Source organism: Galleria mellonella, unplaced genomic scaffold, assembly GCF_026898425.1.
Source record: "Galleria mellonella isolate WM207_F2 unplaced genomic scaffold, CSIRO_AGI_GalMel_v1 utg36, whole genome shotgun sequence".
Taxonomy (NCBI): domain Eukaryota; kingdom Metazoa; phylum Arthropoda; class Insecta; order Lepidoptera; family Pyralidae; genus Galleria; species Galleria mellonella.
The window spans coordinates 4,451,003-4,474,764 of record NW_026442086.1 but is presented as its reverse complement, the minus strand read 5'-3'; the positions used below and the strand labels follow the sequence as shown (position 1 = coordinate 4,474,764).

General features: G+C 31.3%; 2 protein-coding genes across 3 annotated transcripts in view; one reads left to right on the top strand and one right to left on the bottom strand.

The window, feature by feature from the left end:
* Positions 1-843: 843 nt before the first annotated feature.
* LOC113517940 (uncharacterized) lies at positions 844-19,462 on the bottom strand. Its single transcript, XM_031910400.2, has 7 exons — positions 19,377-19,462; positions 16,954-17,089; positions 7,281-7,405; positions 6,518-6,610; positions 5,633-5,799; positions 2,146-2,438; positions 844-943 (listed from the first exon to the last, which is right to left on the bottom strand). Exons 2-7 carry the CDS (start codon positions 17,001-17,003, stop codon positions 844-846), a joined length of 828 nt encoding a protein of 275 aa, XP_031766260.1. The 5' UTR covers positions 17,004-17,089; positions 19,377-19,462.
* Positions 19,463-21,090: 1,628 nt separating this feature from the next.
* Positions 21,091-23,762, top strand: part of LOC113509282 (beta-3 adrenergic receptor-like) — a 116,643-nt gene continuing 113,971 nt past the window's right edge. Inside the window, exon 1 of one of the 2 annotated variants that reach the window (XM_031910453.2) lies at positions 21,091-21,272. The gene's annotated coding sequence lies outside the window, so the exon portion shown is untranslated. Of the gene's footprint in view, positions 21,273-21,305; positions 21,443-23,762 lie in introns of those variants that run through there. The other variant, XM_052897231.1, reaches the window with a different exon arrangement.

Below are 23,762 nucleotides of genomic sequence, written 5' to 3'. Positions count from 1 at the left end.
GTTATGTTATTATACAAATATAATAAAATATTGGTATACTAAATGTAAAGATGCTAACAAGTGTTTAGACACTTCTTTTACGATTGCCGTTTTGACCAAGTCCCAAAAAGCAACTCCAGTTAATGTTTTAACCTGTACCCTGTAATTTCACTGCCATATTCCCACCCTTCAAACCGAAACACAGCCATGCAAACACAACTGCTTTACGGTGGAAATACAAATGGGATAGAGGTGCCCAAGCAAACGACTTTTGTACAAAGTTTCCCTTTGGTGTAAAGTCGCTGGTAAAAACTACTCCTGTTCTCGGGAAGCGTGATTTAGATTTCAATTTTTTTAACAATTTTTGCCATAATATTTATATAGGAACTTTAAATCACAATTAAACAGAATCCTATCATTATAATTGTAACTTGTAACATCTGATTAAATATTTTCGACAAATATGGATTGCCTATTGGAAAGATGTTAATTTAAAATAAAAAAATACATAATGTCAATACATATTTAATTTAAGATTCTATGTAGAATAATCTAAATAGAAAAATATTGAGCGCAATATTTCTGTAAATAATAAAATTTGAAAATATATTAGATAGGTATGTAATTGTTATACTTTTGACTGGTTTTAAAACTAAAATATGTATATATATATATATATATATAAATAAATAAATTATATAGTACATTTGTATATAGGGGGGGGGGGGGGGGGGGGATAGAGGCTTGGACATGTTTGAGAGTATATGATATTATTGATTAAATATTATGTAAAATAATGGAAATCACTCCCTGGATTTTTTTTAAATACGACAATGATAGCAAATAAATTACTCAAATCACTATTTAAGGCTTATGGACTAAAGTGTCCTCGTTTGCATCCTTAGGGTAATCGTCAAAGATAGGTTTGCTGATAGTTCCCCAGTAGCGTATCGGTATTAACTTCCTGAAATTGTATTTTCTGATTAATTTTACAGTTATGTTAGTCAGATAATTACTGTAACATCTATTTTTTATTTAATGACCTTGGCGGTGTAATAGTTGAACATTAGTTGAACATAATGTATCTTTCACCTTTTTATGTGTTCGATTTTCTCATAATACAAAAATTTTTATTCATGACTTGTATTGTTCTGAATTTTTTCAATTTATTATATTTCAAATAGACATAATAAATTAATATAATACAAAAACATCCAGTAGGTACAGCCACAAATCTAGACAAATTTTTTTTGTATGTTTTTTGGATACAAGCCTATTGCATTGCTTCGTTTGGGACTAGATTGATATATCAAAGGTTATATTTCTTTGTTACTAAGTTTTCAATCAGCAATTTTCTATTAATAAATAATTTTGGATTTTCTCGAGAAACAAAATATTATATTATACCTGTTATTAAGTTATTTTTAGTAATAGTCTTAAGCCGTCTATGTTACTTGCCTTGTGCCCTCTAAGCATTTTAACCTCTATTTAATTCACAATAAGCCCAATATAACAGACATCCTAGTACTTGTAATAAATAACGAGGATGCGATGCTTATTTATAACTTACAAAAGCCGGGGGGAAAGGGATTGTTAGTAATAGAGTCTGAGAATCCCATTGCTAGCAATATACCCAACCAGGTCGACCTCCTCGCGGTTCCCCCTGGAAACTATCATGGTTAATTCCTGATGAATTCATCATGATGGGCTAACTGGCCTGTTTTCATTCTCTTCTATCACCCTTCACTGGTGCTCCGCCGGCGTAGCGCAGGCGGGGCTACCATGCCATTTTCACGCATCGAAAAAAAAAACTTACAAAAACCTTTTATATTATAGACTACTATTAAGTGTTTTATTAAATCATTGAAGGTTTACATTGTTTTCTTTTTTATATACAACAATGGCAAACAAGCTGACGGCCCACCTGATGGAAAATGGCAATAGTCACCTATAGACATAAGCAGTACTATAGACATAATAGAGTATACTGTTTCGCCCATGATACTCCCCATGCGTTGCCTTTATAAGGACTCAGGCATTATTCCTCTGTACCCTGTAAATTCACTGTCATATACGGAAGAAACACGAATGGGACAGAGGTGCCCAAGCAAATAACTTGTACAAAGTCTCCCTCTGGTAAAATTCTCGTGTATTGCTTAAGATTACCTTTCTGTGTTATTATTGAAGCGAATATTTATATCAGGAATCTCCAACGTCGTTGTTGGATCTACTAATTTCTTCTTTTCATCAAAATCAGGTGCGTTGTAAAGATAATCTTCAGTTGTTTCGATGCCGGACATTGCTGTAATATGAACTGGTTCGAAGTTCCTCATGACTATTTCAGAATTCCCGTTAATTAATATGGTTGTCGAAATTAGAGGGTTCGGTGTAATAGAAATACGTGTGAGGATATGCGTAGAATAAACTGGCTTTTGATAATCCATTGGTGTTGCAGGCATCTGTGAAAATATTAATATGGCATTACTTAAATTTTTTAGAAGATAAGAATTAACGTTTTTTTTTTGATGGGTGAAAATGGTATGGTAATCCCGCCTGCGCTAACGGGATACGCTGGCGGAGCACCAGTGAAGGGTGATAGATGAGAATGAAAACAGGCCAGTCAGTCCATCATGATGAATTCATCAGGAATTAACCATGATAGTTTCCAGGGAGAACCGCGAGGAGGTCGACCTGGTTGGATATATTGCTAGCAATAGGATTCTCAGTCTCCATTACTAACAATCCCTTTCCCCCCAGAATTAACGTATTTGTGTAGGTAATTTATATAGTGTCATTTATATTTGATTTATAATAAGTTATTTTAGCTTGAGGGTTAAGCGATTGGCGAGATCAGGTGGTACCTATTGAATTAAAAAACTTAGTAACAGATAGGGCATCCAATATTTATGGAAAGAGATCTACTCTATATTTTGTTTCCCGTATTGTTAATAATTTAGATTCGTGTTTAAGACAAAGCATCACACAGTCCAATATAAAACATAAATTTAAAAAGTATTTTTGAGCAACCTGTAGTATATAATTTCATTTAATGTAGTTAGGTATATACAATAATTTGTATTCGAATGTCATGCAAGTACAAAATAAGCAGAACTTATGGCGTTACAGATAAACCTCTGTGGTTTTTAGTATGTTTGTATTTTGGTTTTATGGTGAAAATAAATAAAAAATAACAATAATAAATCAATAATTATTTATTATTGACAGTATTTTAAACAGGTTATATGAACTGTGGATTAGCAGACAACTTCGTAATTATTCGTTTCTTAAAAAAAAAAGTTAAATTATTTTGTATATAATGTCTCACAGTCAAAAAATTCAAAAGTAAGCTGTATAACTGCATAGTACTTATTTTGATAGTCTCCAGAGAGATAAAAGTATAGAATTATAATAGATACGTATTACTTATTTCGTTGAATTGAATAATGTTATTTTAAACGACATGTTTGATTGTTATATCAATAATAAATGGAATAGGTCGGTATTTTCATGAGCGAGTCGATAATATCAAGGGAGCCAATTGTATTCGATACAGTATAATACTCGTTTTGTTGGCATTTGTAACGTGACGGCTGTCATTTTAAATTATGTGAACCACAAATTTGTTTGTATTTATAATTTTCAGTAGCAAACAATCTTTCCCGATGGGGAAATTAAGAAAATATTAGCATAATTTTTTTTTATCGAACAAATGTAAGGTAAATTTCTGCATCTATACTCGTAAGTGTTCTTCTAAGAATAAGAATTTTATTTCAATGTCTTTGGTGTTCCTCAGGAGAGAATGAGTACATAGATACGTATAGATAGAGATAGATAACTCAAGTACATCAATTGATGTGAAATTTTTCTACGAAACTAGGTATTTTCCCGAAGTACGAAAATTGATTAAATAGATCACTTCTAGATAGTTTGTCAAGATAAAAACATACATAAAATTTTAAGTTTGACATTCAGAAATATATTCAGTAAAGTAGTTTTTGCTTGATGCCAGAACAAACTTACAGATAGATAGACAAAATTTCTAAAAAACATTGTTTTGGCTTTTATTGGTCTTATTAAGAAACCTGATACAATTTTTTCTTAAATATCTTCCATGTACAAATATCGACTAGTTATAATTTTGTTACTAAAGTAAGATTACTTGTTAATGATGTTAATAGAAAAATCCTTGTCACACTCAATTCTTATGAAAATAAACCTTTTATTAGTTCTCTAAATATTTTTTGATTATATATTTCATTTAGGAATTACGTAGTTAAATATAGCTAGGATAAATTAGTCTTTATTAAATCTAATTTAGGATCTCGCAAGATTCATGAAGTTGCAATATCTATTTAAAATTATATCAAGAGTTGGAAATTCCTTTTGGTAAATGGTACATAAGATTTGGTTTGGGTAATATTTTGAGAATGTTACACATACATAGGCAATGTGCTGAAGAAGGACCAAATTTAAAGTATCCGATATAAAAAGATTGATGAATGTGAAATGAAATGAAATGAAATTAAATATTTATTTGCTTTAAACAGACATTTCACATTATAAGGGCCATGTGACAAAACTTTTTGGCATCTGTTTAATTGCCTTAAAATTGTAGGCATGCAAATCTAATTTATTCCTTAAATAAGGATACAAATTTAATTTAGACATTATTTTGATCATAGAATAATAAAAAAAGAAAAAAAAAACAATGCTCAAACAATTATCATGTCAAATCAATAAATGTAAGTACATATTCAATATCGTCAAATAAAATTAACAATTACATTATTATTATTAATTAAATACAAATTACAATAGCAAATTTATGTCAAGTCTTAAGGATTTATATTATCAATAATTATGTTAACTATTTTTGGGATGTGTAGGCATAATATTCTCCCATACTGTAAAAGACCTTATCCAGAAGCCATAGATGAAGCCGTTTCTTAAATATTTTCAAGGGAAGGTCTAAAAGATCTGAAGAAAGTTTATTATATATTTTTTGGGCCATAAATGAAACATTCTTTTGGTACAAGGTCAAATTACTTTTTGGTATCACAAGTTTATTTTTTCTGTGTAATTTAAAAAAAACGAAAGAGGTCTGTTTGAATCGAAGTATTTGGCATTCCATTGTTTCTGTCTAGTCCAATGAGAGACAAGCGTAAGAGATATGTATGTATTTATTTATCTATGCATATATTATGTTATAAAATTTTTCATTAGCAATTTTTATGTAAATTTATTTGTTGCAATAAATAGATAAATAGTCCTTAGGAATAGCGACACATAAGCAGTTATATTAGAGTGCTTTCTGTGTCTATGGTGCTGTTCATATCTATGACGATGGTTTTTTTTAATGGGTGATAATGGAATGGTTACTCCGCCCGCGCTATCCGTATCTGTGTATGCCGATAGCGCCATGCGGGGTACCAGTGAAGGATGATAGGTGAGGATGAAGTAGGTCAGTTAGTCCGTCGTGACGAATTCAACAAGAAAGGTTCACGATGGTTTCCAGGTGTAATCACTTGGAGGTCGACCTAATAAGGCATATTGCCAGCAATGTCGAACTCCATTGCTAAAAATCCCTTTTCCCTCCTATGACGATGGTTGTCTGTTATTATAAATATCATAATAAAAATTAGAACATGAGTACCTCTGTCGTACGAGTTAACTGTACGTAATCAGTCGAGATAGTATATTTTGTAAGTTTCTCGGCATACTTTCTGATATCTTCAGTCTTTACCGACGTTTTAGAGAGTAACTTCGTATCCGTGCTCGGAGGCTTGTTCTCTACATGATCAGCAATTTTCGTTGAGAATACTGAAATAATATTTTAAGATTCTATTTTATAACGGATTTGCGCTTGATCTTGTTTTACTTGATGGAAATAAATTACTAAAAGATCTAAATTGAAATGCACAGATTTGAATCTAGTCTGAAAATTCGGAATTTCATTTCGTGGTAGACCCTTTTATAATTGATATCATTTAAAATTTTTTACGTAAGTAATTCTTCTTAAGTTTAGCAGCCCATAGACATTACATTAAAAATTAATACTAATAATGTTATTTGCACAAATATGGTTAAAATAGATCTTAATTAGTGTTATAGGATCTTGTATTAAGCCACATTTCTTTTAATAGCGTGTAAAATGTAAAGTCTTATTTAGGTAGATTTATTTTAGGTAATTTCAGATATTACAATATTAATAATTGTCCTAATTATAATAAAATTATTTCTTTTTTTTAGATTATTAGATCATATAATAATAAATAAAACGCAACTTTACAAATGGTAGCGTAAATGTAAACAAACAAATAAAATAATTGATCATAGACAGTGTTCTTGGACATGCCAATAAAAAATAAAAACTAAATAAAACTAATAGGTACATTAATTAATTTGATGTTTAGATTTGTTAGTGATTTTATTTACAGAGTGCCTTTGTGATATTTTAATCAAAACTTGGTTACATTATCATTAGGTTTTGTTGAAAAAGGTATTGTTTGCGAGTTTAGAGGAAAGTTATAAAACTAACAATTTTTTTCGTCTCCGGCTCTTCGGCTTTTGGATCGTACTTCGGGTGCGTCGTAGAACTGGCCACGACGCATGTATACTGTGACATCGGATCCTGTACAAAGTTGTTTAGGTTTTGGTTGCACGTCGTGATCGTTTAAGAATATGGAAATTGGATCTCCGTTATCGTACGTTTTCGTATATAAATTTTTTATAATCATCATCATCATATCAGCCTTTAACAATCCACTGCTGAACATAAGCCTTCCCCTAGGAGGTTTTATCAGTAGTTGCCATGTTTGGCAGGCGGGTTTGCAACCGCAGTTAGGCTTTAGAGATGTTTTAAATAGGACTCTGCTGCCCATCCCTCGTCCTCCTTTAGTGTCCGCTTACGACACCTACAGGAAAGAAAGCGGCCCATTCCGGGGTCTATGCCGGGACCACATGGACGATATATAATATAAATTATTTTTTATAATTAATTGGTTATTTAAAAAAAACCCAATTTATGAATGTTTATTCACTTTGTTTAATTAAATTTTATGTACTTATTTTAATATTATAATTTGTGGCTCTAGATTAAACTAGTATTTATTCTGTCATATTTTTAACTATTCAATAAATCATTATCAAATTTCGTATAAATTTAGTATTTTGCATAGAAAATAACATGAATATTATATTATCTCATTCCTGAATGATATGTTCACATAGGATATAAGCCTAAAGTGATAAATGAGTGAAACCTCGCGGAACGTTAATATTACATGACAATAGGTACTAACTGGTGAAAGTGAGGAACTCTGCCATAGAGTAATTGTATCCATAGGCAATTCCCGCCACAATAGCAATGGTGATGCCACAACACACTGAGAATGCCAGGAAACATGTCAGGCAAAACGTTATTATCCTGGTTGAAACCAATTATCAATTAGTATTTTAAATGGATAATAATGGAATGGTAACCCCGCCTGTACTATCGGTATACACTGGAGGGGCACCAGTGAGAGATGACAGGTGAGGAAGAAAGCAGGTCAGTTAGCCCATCCTGACGAATTCAACTAGAATTAATCATGATGGTTTCCAGGGGGAACCACGTGGAGGACGACCAGATAGGGTATATTGCTAGTAATGAGGCTGCTTGACCCCATTACTAACAATCCCTTCCCCCCCCCCCCATCAATTAGTATTAGTATTGCATAATGTTACTTGACCATATGTCTTTAAATTCAATTTCAAAGAAATTGGGAACTATCCAATGAGGTACAGGTGGACCAAATGTGATAAAGATTTCTAGTTATAAAATTTATAAGAGTTTATATCTTCTGAAAAGAGTACTATTATTAAGCTGTTTTTTTTTAATAGTTTTTAGTTCTTAATACAGTTTTTTATCTTTGTTATATCTCATACCTTTATTATGAATCAATTTAGAAAATATTTTTTTTTTACCTGAAAGCATACACTCACAGATTGTTTCATAGAAATCAATTAAAATTAATTTAGTGATTTAGTTAATAAATCAAAATTTCTTTTTCTACATTTTTTCACAATTGAAATCGGCTTTTGTTGTGGACCACAATCTAAGAATTTATATTCACTTCACTCTACATAGTTAGATGCTTATAATGTAAAATATTATATAAACAAGATACAAGTGTATCTATGTTACATTCGTATCTAAAACATTGTATGGTAAAGTGAAATAAGCGTTGTATTCAAATGTCACATACCTATTTCAGTACGATTCTAATCAGTTGAATATTACAAAGCGCTTCATGTCTAACTATATATTAATTTAATATAACAAACGACATGATATTTTCGTCGTGAACTTGATTATTATTCTGAACAGGCTAGAGAGCACTTAGGGTACTAATTGAAGTTTAAATTCAACTGTTGTCGAGACCCAGTTATAATTGAAAGGTTCGGTACCTAAGTAACTTATAATGAGTTTAAATATGATGCAAAATAAACTTTAGATGTCAATAAACTTTTATTTTTTTCAAATTGGCTATATTTTCTCGAGCATAATATTCGAACGTGTGGTCCCGGAATAGAATAGGCCATCTTTTCCTTTCCCATGGATGTCGTAAGAGGCAACAAATGGAGTTTAGTGGTCGAAGGATGGGAAGTAGAGTTTATTTATAAATTTAATTCTTTATTGTACACACCAGTTATAAGAATATGACAGAGGTAATCAAATGTACAAAGGTGAGCTTAACTCTAATAGAGTTTTCTTCCAGCAAACCTAAAGTGGAAAGGAGCATCAATGTCGGCGGATAGAGCGATGTACAATATTGTGACAAATTTTAAACAGACAAAATTAAATTAAATTAGAGTTCTTAAAACATCACTAATTACGGTTGTCAACCCGCCTACCAAGCTTAGTATAGTAGCTTATTTATAAAACTAACTGCATAAGTACGTGCTATTAAATATTGATTTCAGAAATAAAATATAAACGTATAAAATGATAGGAAAGAAAAACCACAAAATTGATCTCTTAACAAAACTACGCTGTGGAGTTTGCCGATAATATAAATGCGCTGACGTTTTAGTCTGTAATTCAATTTAAATGGCAATATCTTTGCTTTTATGTTCAATATAAATTATTACCTTCCACAAGGGTGGATAGAATTTTAATTTAGATCTACTTTGGGAAGTTATAATGATTTCAAATACTGTAAAAGATCTGTCAAATATTAATAGTCAGGTAAGAGCAAGACCTAAGTGAGATGACTTGATGGAATTTGTTGTAGTTTAATTGAATTACCTTTTTAATTAAATCAATTAAGTATTAGTGTTCCCGTGTGGTCACGGCATAGAATGGGCTACCTTACTTTCCAGTGGGTGTCATAGGAGGCGATTAAATGAGGGCGAGATATGGGCAGCAGCGTCCATGTTACAACATCTCTAAAGCCTAACTGGGGTTGTCAATCCGTTTACGTTGCTAAGCATGGCAACTACTGGCAAACACCCCCGGGGGGGAGGCTTCTGTTCAGCAGTGGATAGTTAAAGGCTGCTATGATGATGATACAGTATATTGTCTGTAACATGGTATTTGATATTACTTACGTTTATAAAAAGGAATACTAATTCTGAACTTTAAGTAATGGTACTAAAGTACCGTATGGACATTTATTATCTTAGTCACTTCTTCTTTATGTTTTTACACTGAATTATAGTAACTTTTATTCTTAGCGTGTCATTTCTATCGTTTATTCGCAGAATCCATTTTATTTAGAGGCCATTTACTTTTGGGATTAAGCTGGAGAATATTTTTTTTAATAAAAGGCGATGTTTTGTTTGTAAAAAGAAAATATTGTAGTCTTTTTTTTCTTTTTTAAATTACGCACAAACATATAATCGTCATCATCATATCAGCTTTTAACTATTCACTGTTGAACACAAACGTCCCCTTTGGGGGATTTTGCCAGTAGTTACCAAGCTTTGCAAACGGATTGGCAACCGCAGTTAGAATTTGGATATATTTTAAGAGGAACGCTGCTGCTTATCCTCGCCCTCCTTTTGTCGCCTCTTACGACACCCACTGGAAAGGAAGGCGTGATCTACTTTATGCTGGGACCACACGGACAAACATATACGAGTAATTCTTAAGTTTTTCTATCTTGGCACAGTTGTTTTACAGTTTTAGCATACCTTTTTATAGAAATCAATACTTTACACAACGGGAAAAATAATAATATATTATATATAAAATAAATAATGTACAATTTCAGTAGTAACGATTCGTTAATTTTAATGAAGTAGGTACTTTTTTTTAATTAAAACATATGAGCAATATGCCAAGTAATAACATAATTTATGAGAGACTTTATAAAACCTTAGACAGACACTATATTGCACTGTTACATATAATATTGCCAAACATAGCAGGAGAAAGTAAGAAATGCAAAGATGGCGGAAAAACTTTTTTGCTTACGTATATGGGGTGTGACTTAAGATTTACTTCTTACGAGTCGATAATAAATTTTTCAATTTGTATACTTCAAAAAGGACCTTCTCTTTTTTCAATTTGTTTCTAGGATGTTTTGTATGTAACCCCATTACATCGGCAATTTTTATCGGTTTTAAGAGTTGTTTTTGTAAACGTTAGGATTTATTTCCGTGTTAATACTATATTAATTTGGTAACGATTGGAAATACCGTTTAATTTGGAGCAAAACCTTAAATTTATATAGGTCTTAAATTATTTTTATCTTTAAATATATGTTCGTTGTATTATTAATCACATCATACCTTACTTGCTAAAATATGACCTATAGCTGTATGTGTGTGAGGAATAGACTTCTGAAATATTAAAAAAACTTTACTTGTCTGTGGTGTATGAAAAAAAAATCAAATACAGATTTAAGAAACGTTGAAATTCTTTTACTGACGTAAGGAAAAAATGATAATTTTCCTATTTGGCAAATTCTTAAGATTTATAAACATATTTAAAATGAAATTTAATGAAAAATACCAAACATTCTAATTTAGATTATACCTACTGACCTATGACCTACTTAAAATACCGAGGAGAATAAAAATTAGATTCTCCAAAAATATATTTTACTGTATACTTCCTTCTATTACCATTTTAATATATATACGTACATACATACATATCTGTCACGCCTGTTTCTTATTACGGTAGGTACAAACATTCTGATATAATATAGAAATAATGCTGAAAGTGTAGTGAGCAATTAATAAATAAATAAATATGATAACGTAATATTGTGTGCATGTTCGTTATTCAATCACGGTTTGGATGAAACTTATCATACATATACACTAGAAATCTTAATATACAAAAATCCCATGTGTGTGTCCCAAGTCCCAGGAGCAAACAATACAAATTTGGTAAATGTGTATTGTTTGCTCCAATTGACAGGATAGGATAGTTTTTATTCCGATACGTGACCTATAGGGGTAAAGAATTTCTGATTCCGATTAATTACCGCCGTACAAATCGCCATAAACAAGTTTCATCTCAACCATCTGGAAGAGTAGCGGTCTTCCACCTTGCGTTTTTCAAGGCACTTACTTCTACGCACAACCACTCTTTGGAATCAACTTCCAGCAGCAGTATTTCCGAACCGATACAACATCATAACCTTCAAGAAAAGAGCATATTCTTTTTTAAAAGGCCGGCAGTACACCTGCAATGCCTTTGATGTTGTGGGTAATCATGGGTGATGGTAGTCACTTACCATCAGGTGAGCTGCATGTTTGTTTGTTCCCTTGTTTTGTAAAACAAAAAAGGTACTAAATTATTATTAATTTTGGTAAACACGTATTAAGATTGGAGAAGAATATAGGCCATTTGAGCAATCAATGTAAGATCATGCGAACGAAGGCGCAGGTAAAAAACAGTGATTTTTTAAATATTTTTATATATGGGAGTCACGTAAATTTATGAGAGTGATTTTGACGCAACTATCAGAATGTTTAACTCAGTTCTGAAAGGGTTAAAAGGAATGAAAACGCTACTGAAATGGTTGTTAGTACTGGATCGGAGGTTAGGCCGGATGTGGAATGAATTAATAATTGACAGTGACCTCTGACTTTTAGTAAAAATTGGATGTAAGCAGATAGATATAAATTCTAGATTACATACATCAAGTAACGAGTGTGAAAAGTGGTCCAAACGTTAGTCAGTAAAAGTGACTTTTGGCGGACATATATTTTAAAATAAAATAAAAATATTTTTAGTATTACAAGTGGTTCAATTATATATACTCCAGATTAAATAGTATTTTTTTTTAATTGAAAATTATTATTTTCTATAAGAATATATTGCATAGATGCATAAGAATAATGCAGTTATTGTACATAAACTTATATATATGTGAGATATTCTGAGGTAGTAGGTAAGATGTAAGTGACAAATAATATAACATGACTACATTTTACTGCATTTATTGGAAGGTATTGTACGTATTGTGAATCAATACCACCTTCAGGAATAATAATAAATATATTCTACATTACGATATGTATTAATTAAAATGGCGGCCATGTTTAATGATTTTGAAAACGAAAACAAATTTTTAGTCAGTTTGAAAATTTATATCGGAGTAATCGGTGATATAGACATAAGTTTAATGTTGTTTTTATTTTTTAAATTAAATATACATGTTTCCCATTTCCTGAGTATGCGACGATGACGACATACATAGATGAGAATGTTAGTCAGTTTTTGGCAATTAGTAAAACGTTTTAATAAGATAGTTCATCTAAAGTTATATGTTGTATGGCATAAGAGGATTTTATATAGAAAGAAATATTTCTTTTTATAAACGATTCTCAGGAAGAATACAGAAATTGTTTAGAACTTCGACGTCCTAGTGAGAAATAAAAGGAGCAAAGCTTTTTATACATCAGGGAACGACAAACAAGCTGAGTAACAAGAAGGAAGTTTGCATACCTAACAAATAGGTACATAACTAGATTTTCTTACAATTTTAGCGCTTCCAAGCTTTGTTATATGTATTATAAATAAGTAAGTATGTAGTATGTGCCATTATCTATTTTCTATGCGTATTGATATATGTAAATCGACATAAGCGTTAAGCATATGCTGAGACTTCAGCATAGCTGCAAATACGGTTCACGAGTGTATGTTGCGATGTTGATAAATGAAATGACATATTACTGCAATTTAACATCATGCTCACAGTTGCTCACAGCATTTACTTTACTCTAGATTAAAAAAAAAATGGTGCCAAAATCATAAAAAAGTTTCTGAACATGTACGCTTGGCGCCGTAGTCTATGCAAATTGTCGCAAAGCAATGAACATACATTCTGTTAATTCGTGGCTCTATATGGCTTTATGTTTATTCATAGTTACAAAATACGCAATGCTCTATCAATTGGTTGCCAATAAGTATAAATTAACAATGTTAATATTCAATTTTATACTTATTTTTATCACTATTATACCGTTTTATGTATTTAGGTGTTATTACTAAAAAGTACCTTTTTATGCGACTTAGAATCGCAAACAAGCCTATGGTTACCTCTTTCCATTAGGTGGGCTGTTGATGCTGTCAGCTTGTTTATTTTTCAAGCAGTAATAAGAAAACACTCTAATTTTTTTTAATGGGAAGGAGTAACTGAATTATGATGATATATATATATATATATATATATATATATATATATATATATATATATATATATATATATATATATATATATATATATATATATATATATATATATATATATATATATATATATATATATATATATATATATTGTATAGTAAGTTTTCCAATATCCGTTAGCTGAGTTTTATAAGTACATAAAGCTTGTTTGAAATGGACGTTCTGTTTATTTTACCTAATTGTTTCCGTTCTATATAAATATTCTTTTTTACTATAATCATAGAGCAATGGAACGTAATATCTTATAGGTAAAAAAGATTGATCAAGTATCCAACAGCATATTTCACTCTTAATGTGCCATAAGAGACGTAAGTCCGAGGACGGTTTTTTAAATAGATGATAATAGAATTGTAACCACGCCTGCGCTAACGGTATCTGCTGACGGAGTACCAGTGAAGGATAAGTGAGAAAGAAAAGGCAGGTCAGTTAGTCTATTGTGATGAATATATTTGGAATTTAGGTTTCCAAGGGGGTCTATGTGGAGGTCGATCTGACAGGGTATTTTGTTAGCAATGGGACTGTTATTCCAGATTACTAGCAATCCCTTTCCCCCAGTCAGGGGACAGTTTAACTTAAGTAAGATTGGACAAGTCACATTAGTCGAATGGATTTATAACAAGACAACGCCTGTCATGGCGAAGTTGCCCGTCTGTTACCAAAACAAACATCACTTATACATAACTTTCTGCATGTACCTATTAGCCATAGAGTACATGTTTCATTAGCAAATTTTTACGATTTTAGGGCTGGGTAATATATGTAGAATGAATGGAGATGTCGGTAGGGGCCGCCCTAGACGGACGTATGTCGACCAAATAGGCGACGTGCTGAAGAAGGGCCAAATTAAAAGTACCCGTAACCGACGAGCGTGTATGACAAGATTGATGAATGTGGAAGAAGCGAAAGAGGTTTGTTTGAATCGAAGCATTTGGCGTTCCATTGTTTCTGCCTACCCTAATGGGAGACAGGCGTGACAGATATGATGATATGATAATATATGTATGGTAGCAATATCTATATATTTTAGTTATAATATCTATATACTGTATAATAACGAATATGTTATAAGCATGTATGTAAATAATGATACGATATTATAACCTTCAAGAGAAGAGCATTTTTCTTTTTAAAAGGTCGGCAGCACACCTGCAATGCCTCTGGTGTTGCGGGTGATTATGGGCGGCGGCAGTCACTTACCATTAGGTGAGCCGCATGCTCGTTTGCCCCTTTGTTATAGAAAAAAATGGTATCCAAAACATAATATTCGATAATAGAATTTTAACACATTTAAAAATATATTTCCGACCAATATGAATGATATCGAAATGGATGATGAACTTTTTTCTGCCATCAATATTCAGAAGAAACTAATATATAGATATCAGGTCGGTATTCAAGTTGCCCATGCCTATTTACGACGTTCATCCAATTTTGGCGCTAATCTTATTGAGCGACTAATGTATGTAATGGTGTTTGGGGGTTGTGGAATTAGATGTTTATCGACTTTTGCTTGTTTATAATAGTAATAAATAGATTTATGATCTATATGTGAAATGAACGACTCCATCAGTGATTTAAAATGATGATCATGACTTTGCTTTATTGTAAATTATCACGAGATAATTTCGATGGATTTCGATAACTTTCTATATGTGAAAGAATTTTTAAAATCGGTTAAGTAATTTTTATGTTTATCCATTAAAAACAAACAATCAAATTTCCTCTTTATAATATTAGTATAAATATAGATTGGCAATGTTAAAGAGAAGAAATATTATAATATAAATGTTAAAGCAAGACAGACAAGTAGGTCATTTACTTAAACATTGTAAGCTCGAAGCGGCCTTGGCGGTAATATGAACAAAACAAATTCTAATCATTTTTAAGTTTTAAAATGGAATTAGTTTTAAGAGAATGTAGTTGGTCCGAATTGCTGTACCTGGATATAATAAAAATTAGAAAAAAAACTTAATTATACATTTTTCACATAATTACGCGTTAGATATATTGTTAAATGCAAAATTATAGAGCAATCAGAATGTTTTGTACAAAAATTCTTAGAAAAATTTATTTAATTTAATCCAGATAAATTTCTGAACGTCTACGAATTGAAATTAAAATTATAATAAATATGCGAAATTTTATTAAATTCAATTCGTAGTACATCGCATCTAGTTTTATTTCTTTTGCATTAGTGTATTGCGCTAATTTTCTGTATTCATCACTTCGACAATTTGGGGGATGAAAAGAAATAGACACTGGGTATATTTACTCCATCACTATGCGGAAATAATTTTATTTGCATATCCATTTGTGGGACATTAATGTATACGGTGGTGATCATGAGTGCACAGGTCAGTGGGTTATTTTATTTTGATCATGATAAATCGCCTAAAATTGTATACTACAACGCACGTTATGTGATTGTGGAAGTACAAGTTTACAAAGAAAAATTTTGTCTATGGTCAAAATATCAATTTCTAGAATGATATACTAACTTGGCCTATAGGCAGAGTGTGTGCGGTTAACAGCTCGCGCTATATTTGTGTAATATGATATACTGAACTTGAGAATATATATTTGGATTTATATATGCTATGTATGTTCTATTTGCTAGTAAAGATTACAGATATTATATACGGAATAATGTGTCAATACAGGGTGGGAAAGGGATTGTTAGCAATGGAGTTTAACAGCCCAATTGCTAGCAATATGCCTTATTAGGTCGATCTCCACGTCATTCCCCCTGGAAAACATCGTGAACAATTCTTGTTGAATTCGTCACGATGGGCTAACTGACCTATTTCATCCTCACCTATCATCCTTCACTGGTGCCCCGCCGGTGCATACCGATAGCGCGGGTGGGGTTACCATTCTATTTTCACCCATAAAAAAAAATTATCAATACATTATTCTATTGTACTGATGACGAGTTTTACAGGATGGTAACAGAGGTTATCTTTGGTATTAATTAATATACAATTTATTATACATTATGTAATTATCTATATTTATAATAAGTTTACTATTGTAATCTTTTGGAGGAAACAATATAGAGTTTCTATCTATCTATGTGATGTCGGCCTGATAGAGTGGTATATTGCTAGCATAGCTAGATTGCTAGGCTCCATTACTAACAATTCCTTCCCCCCACTCGTGCGTACTTGTATATGGAATGAAGAAAGACATAGGCTACTTTTTAACTCGGTCAGTGAAGATACGTCAGTCACGCAAACGTAGTCGCGGGTAAGGGCCAGTATAATGATAATTATACATCAAACCTCTGTATCAAATCCAATGTCCACGTGAAACAACTGCATATGTAGCACATAACAATTTTATGGGAGTGTTTACAAACATAAACCAATTGTTTCAGAGGATCGTCTCATATTCAACTTCAAAGCGCTTGAAATTAATCTGAAAATAATACGAACACATTTTTTCATTGTTTGGTTTCCGTTACTTTATTAGAGTATTGTTGTCTGTTCATCATGAAAGATTCTCATAAAATAGAATACCTATTAAGGTAGCGGAATTCCTGTCAGTTCCCTATGAAGGATTTAACTTATTTAAGATATTAAAAATAGTGTATATTAAATAGGTATTGTTTGTATTAATCTTATTATTTTAATATATTTAAAACGGAAGATTTTTGAAGATATATTTGTTTAAACTTGTGATGGTATTTTAGTTAAGATATAAGTGGTTTATAAAAGAATCACCCACAAGTAATATTTTATACTGGTAATTTATAATGTTCTGTACCTATGCATATGACATTTATTTCTATTTAATTGTATATATTATTATTGGTTATAGTATAAATCAATAAAAAAAAAAAAACTAAATAAATACTAAATTACTAAATAATATTTCTTATTATGGTTTTTAAATTTAATTAGTATTTAAAGTAATAATCCAAATGGCAACAACTTATATGTAACTAGGAAACAAAGTGAAAATCATTTAGCAAATTAATTCTGTTTAATTTACGTACATTTTAACTATTCAACATAACATAACCTTACAGATTACATTGCGTTGACGTTTTAATTTGTTAAACGCACCAATACACTTCTTTGTGTCTGCCCCCGTTTAATGAAACGGACTGAAATTTGAATAAATGATGCGTGGAGGCCCTGACCATTGTGGTTTAGGTATGCTTTGTTTGGAGACTCATTCCGTATGCGTTCAGTCGGTCTGAAGACCGAGGACATTGAACATAAAACTGTAGGCAATGTTTATTGTTTCAGAGGGTATCTACTGAATGTGGAAACATTTATTGGTTAGCTTGAGATGTTTGAGATTAGTTCTTGGCTCTCTCTCGAGCTGATTTAGATAAGAATTAAAAAAAGGAACGCATAATTATATTATTGGATTTTTTTTCCGGTGATTTGCATGTAAGATATACATTTGTATGTGTGTGTGTGTGTGCAGTGACAGCCATGAGTAAAAATATCATCATCATCTTCAAATCAGCCTTTAACTGCCATAGAGAATATAAGTATATCTATATAAATAATCCCCTTGGGGGGAGTTGTTATGCTTGTCAGGCGAACTGGCAACCACAGTTAGGCTTTAAAGATGTTTTGCAAGGGACGCTGATGCCTATTCCTCGCCTTCCCTTAGTCGTCTCTTAAGACACCCACGGGAAAGAATAGGGTGGCCTATTCTATGCCGGGACCACAAGGAGTGAAAGTTAGTTATTATATAAAATGTCAGTTGTGTCTTTTTAAGCAAGAATTGAAGGGACAAAATACGAACAAATTAATTTATAATTTGTTCGTAATTTGTCGTGTATATCACAGAATATACTGTATTACCAATATCATTCCACAAAAGTTGCCAGTTCTGAAAACTAAAACCATTATATTTCAATAGTTAAGTATAATTTTAGATTATAATTACTAAGGTAAATTGTATGTTGCTCAAGCTGTGATGTTTATTTCTTTACAAATAATTGCAGCTGAAATAAAAGCTAAACATGATAATCAAATGCTCAAGCAAAACTATGAATTGGAAAAATTAATAGTATTTTAAATTAAATTATTATCAAGCTATATATATTGCTTTGAAATAATATCATGTCTATTTATGGACGTTAGAGTTAATTAAATTCAACGAGATAGGCAGAAATAGGTCATCGTCGTATTGGTATAGTTCCCTAAATTGACGGATTTAAAATTTAATTTAATTGAAATTTAATTTAATTAAATTCTATATATAATATATAGAATTTCATATAGATTTATATAACGAGAAGATATTCTTAACTAGTAATTTATTATTACATAAAAGAAATTAATATTTTTACCAGAATTTATCCAGCTTATTACTGAATAAATCCAGTCTATAGACAATCTTTTAATCCTTTATATTAATACCCGCCCACAATGTACTTTTTATTATAACAGATCGTGAATTGTTAATCTTTGTTGGGTGCCCACGACACAGGTTCGCCTAGTGTGGGGCCCATTGTATCTTGTGTTTGTAACTTTGTGTTTTTGTCAAATAATAAATTTCTGTTTTCTATTAATTTTTTTACTATTATTCAGCAAATTAAATATTTATTCTAAAGAATCAAAGTACAAAGAGTGAGGTATATTTTGAGATTTTTAATACGGCACGTCTAACTGTCAAGTTAGTATTTTAATTATCGTAACTTTTTAGCTTTAATGCTAAAAATAATTGTTGGTATACTTACCAATGCAAACAAATGTAAATTTAAAATATTATAGAAACTACGAAATGATCGCTACAGAGTTTGTAATTAAAACTGACACAATCGGAATTGCTAAGAAATAGACAGAAAATGTCACAAGGATACTTCACAGCTTTATAAGTATAAAACGGTACTATTCTTGATCTATGCTGTGAGGGTTCGGCATAGAATGGGCGTAATAGTGTGTCGTAAGTGTTGACTAAGGTAAATTAATGTTCTAGGAATGGACAGCAGCGTTCCCCTTAAAACATCAAAGCTTAACTGCGGTTGCCAAGCATGACAACTACTGGTAAAATCAAATACATTTGTGCAAACCTTAATGGCTGTTAAATTATTATTTAAGTGTGTAATTATGTATTGTTATAGCTGTCTGTTTGCTCTAAATAAATAAATCGCAATGGCAAATACCAGGAAGAGTCCTTTAGCTCGGTTCCTTCCTGATACTTTATGGGGGAGGCTTATGTTCAGCAGTGGACAGTTAACTGCCGATATGATGATCCCTAATCTATGGTATGAAAGATCTTAAATTATCTAGTAGAACCATAAACGTAGTATCTGTTCGTTTAAAACGTAGTATGTTTGAATGGTGATAGAATTATGGCTTCCTGGTTATTATTTGATTATTATATTTGACATATATAGGAAACATACAATATAATCTTGTCGAAATATCTTTGATTACTCGTATGTATTATTTATTAATAATTTTTATTGGCTTTCCTAGTTACAAATTATCAATTTTAAATGTTTGATTTCACTGTTATTCTGTCAAGAGCAATAATGTGTGGTATATCGTATTTTGGTCTAAAAATAGCTGGTACGAATTTAAAAGACGCATTCTATCTTAGTTTTGAAGAGTTTTAAGATCATACTCGTAGATGCTGCAGTACGTTCTGTTATGGCATTGTTAGTGTTTGTAATTATTATCAATTTATACAAATTACGTGTGGCGAAGGAGTAAATACACAACATGTCGTCACTTCTTTTTATTTCTTGCTTATCGTAAAAAAACAAAGGAATTATAGCGGCACAGTGCAAGAATACTGGAAGTAAAATCCTATGCCAGGCCGTCTGGCCAGCGTGATAAAACTGAGTTATTATTTACTTTTATCAACCGAATTAAAAAGTAGGAGGTTCTTAATTCGGTTGTATTTTTTTTTAACTTTGTTTATGTTTGTTACTTTCTAACTCCGTCAGTTAAAAACCGATTTGTTTTTTTTATCTGAAAGAATATAATTACAGGTTGGTCTTATAGAAATTCTATCAAAATCGGTTCAGTAGTATAGTTTTTAAATCAAAATGACTGGGTTTGCATTTAAATCCGTTTTTTGTAGAACACAATTTTAAATTATGAAAGAGGGCATTTCAAAAGTGAGATGTTAATAGGTTATTATGAAAAAAAAAAAACAGTAGAGTACTGATAAAATAACTGCTCATTATAAAATATACAATATTTTCATAGTATTGTATTCCATATTTAATTTGTTTTAGAGGAGAATAATTTCGAAACAAATTGTGTGAAAACAAACGTGTAGCATTATTACGTGTAGTATTTTTTATAGTTGTAGTTGCAACTACAAAACAAAATATATAGCGAAAGCCACTCGAAAATTTCGCTCCGATAGAAATAAAAACTTCAGCAATGAAAAGTCGTGAGCTCGGCGCTTTCAGTACAATATTCAGTCGGTTACTTTCATTGTGTACAGACGGTCGTCCGCCCGCCTTGGCGTTTCGCGACTCCGAACATGTGATTCGATATTCATATTTGAGAATTCGAGAAGTTTGTGAGGAAGAACGATTTGTGACTTATTGTGGACTTGTGAGTTCTTTTTTAGTGTGTTTTTGATGCGTCGCGAACTTCGATATAACTTCATAAAGGTAATTTTAAGTGTTCAGCATCGTTAAGTTTTCACGGTGTCAGCTGCGTACGAGCCCATAGCATTACGAACTTGGGTAAATAGCGTGAATTATAAATTAGGTCGCACAAATTGAAACAGCTCAGCAGTTTCTTTCCGCTAAACAACCGTTAGGGGCTTCCTAAACTTGAGGTCAGTGAAAGTTTTAGTCAAAACACTATTTAGGTACGTAAAGTCTTAAACTTTTGATATGAGTATATTAAAAAAAATAAGTTGTAAATTCTTTTAAAACTTATAAAGTTTTTACATATTTTATATTAGTTATAAAATTTCATATTAGGAGTATTTAGTCTTTTAATATTAATACAAAGAATTTTATTAAAAATGACCTTAAATTTTTTTAAGTTAGTATTATCACATATTTTTTATACAGATTATTATATTTAAATATTGGCTATATATTGGTATTATAGCATTTTTTTAATATTGGCCATATGTAAAAAAAAACTACTAATTAAAATCTTATATATAAAAATTTCGTGTTTACAGTGTTTATGGTCAAACTTCTTCTAAATAGCTCGACTAATTTTTAAGAATTTTTTATGTAGGTAGGTGCTCCTACCTAGAATTTTTTTTATGCAACTTAAAACTTTATATGACAGAATAATTGCCGAGTCAGTTAATAATTATATAAAAAATAAAGTATTTATGTAAATATAAATATATTAAATCGTTGGCAAATTATGATACAATGATACATATTGTTTCAGTAGAATTGATAAAGGTCATTGAATGACAATCAATACTCTAAATTACCTGTCTACAGTCGATTGTTAAGTAATATATAATCATAAATATATATACATATATATGGCATTATTCACAGTGGCCATATTAAAGAGTGTTAGCACTTCAAGTATCCGAACGATGCAAGTTTCAGGATTATTACAGCTTATTGCTGCTAGTAAGGGATTTGCGATTGTATCACGTCTCAGCCAGTACTCAATTGTTATTTTTTAATCCCATGGATCAATCAATTGCAGTGTTGCAATGTAGGAATATGTAGGTAATATGAGTATTATGTATATGTTATTTTTGCATTATTGTTTTAATTTAATATTGTTTATTATTTTGCACCGTCAATTAAATTTTCTGTTATTCCTGTCTACGGTCGACTGGTAGATAACGCCATATGGCGTATGGTGTTAAGTGCGCTATTTACATTTTCTAGGTGTTTAATACAGTTTAATAAATAAATAAATCAAAAGAAAACTGTTTACAATACTTATTTTTTTAATTGGTCATAACTTACAAATTTTAATTAACTTATAAATTTTAAGGTTAAAAAATATGTGTTAATTTCGGACATGATCTGTAATTATATTTTAATTGTTAAAATAACCGGACTGACCTATGTATATTTTTGTCGAGAAATATACATACACGCCAGTCAGTCCGGTCAATGTGTACTTATACAACTTTTAACAATAAAATGTTTTATGTATGTAATAAATTTCATCTAAATATCTTTACAATATTAGAAAGAGGACGAGGATATCCGCAAAAGAACCAAAGTAACCGACATAGCCCGAAAAATAAGCAAGATGAAATGGCAATGGGCAGGTCACACATTTCGAAGAATCGGTAACTGATGGGGAAGAAAGGATCTTGAGTGACGGCCCCGTATGGGCAAACGCAGTGTAGGATGACCCCCACTAAATGGAGTGACGACCTCAAATGCATTGCAGGGAATCAATGGATGCAAGTGGCTCAGGACCGTTTCTTATGGCAGTCTATGGGGGAGGCTTATGTCCAGCAGTGGACGGATAATGGCTAAAATGATGATATTAATAATAATATTAGGAAGATGATAAGATTGTGTTCCACTAAAAGGGACTTAAAATATGGCGAAATTAGTTGTTTCGGTTTAAAAATTAAATTACTAAACTGTATTTGATATAATTTCTATGTAGAAGCAATTTGTAAGTATATTCTTTCAGATAAAAAACAAATTTCAAATCGGTTAACAATAAGAAACAAATATAAAAAAAATAGGTACAATCGAAAAGAGAATTTTGTTCCTTTGAGTCGATTGATAATGGGCTTCTAATAGAAATTGAACCCACATACCTCATCTTACTGGGCCGAGTGCATATCCATTGACACTAAAAGAAATACACAATTTACGATGAAACCTAAGTGTCCTGGTAATGCGCCTAATTTATCAGTGAGATAATTGGATAATGGTAACACTCTTTGTGTGGCGTAATTGGAAATGAACTTGGTACGATTTTTTTGAAAGTATCACATTTACGTATAATTATGTATATTACTTGTATAACAGATTGTGTTCTAAGGAATTGTTTGAATGATGCCTGTAGCCATCTTTTATAATCGCGCCGCCTGCCATCGACAGGGAATTCATTTTCACATCTTAGAACCAGTATGGTTACGCACAGTGTTGTTTCTGAGGAGCTTCCTCCTGTGAACACTCAAGTTGTGGAATGATTTT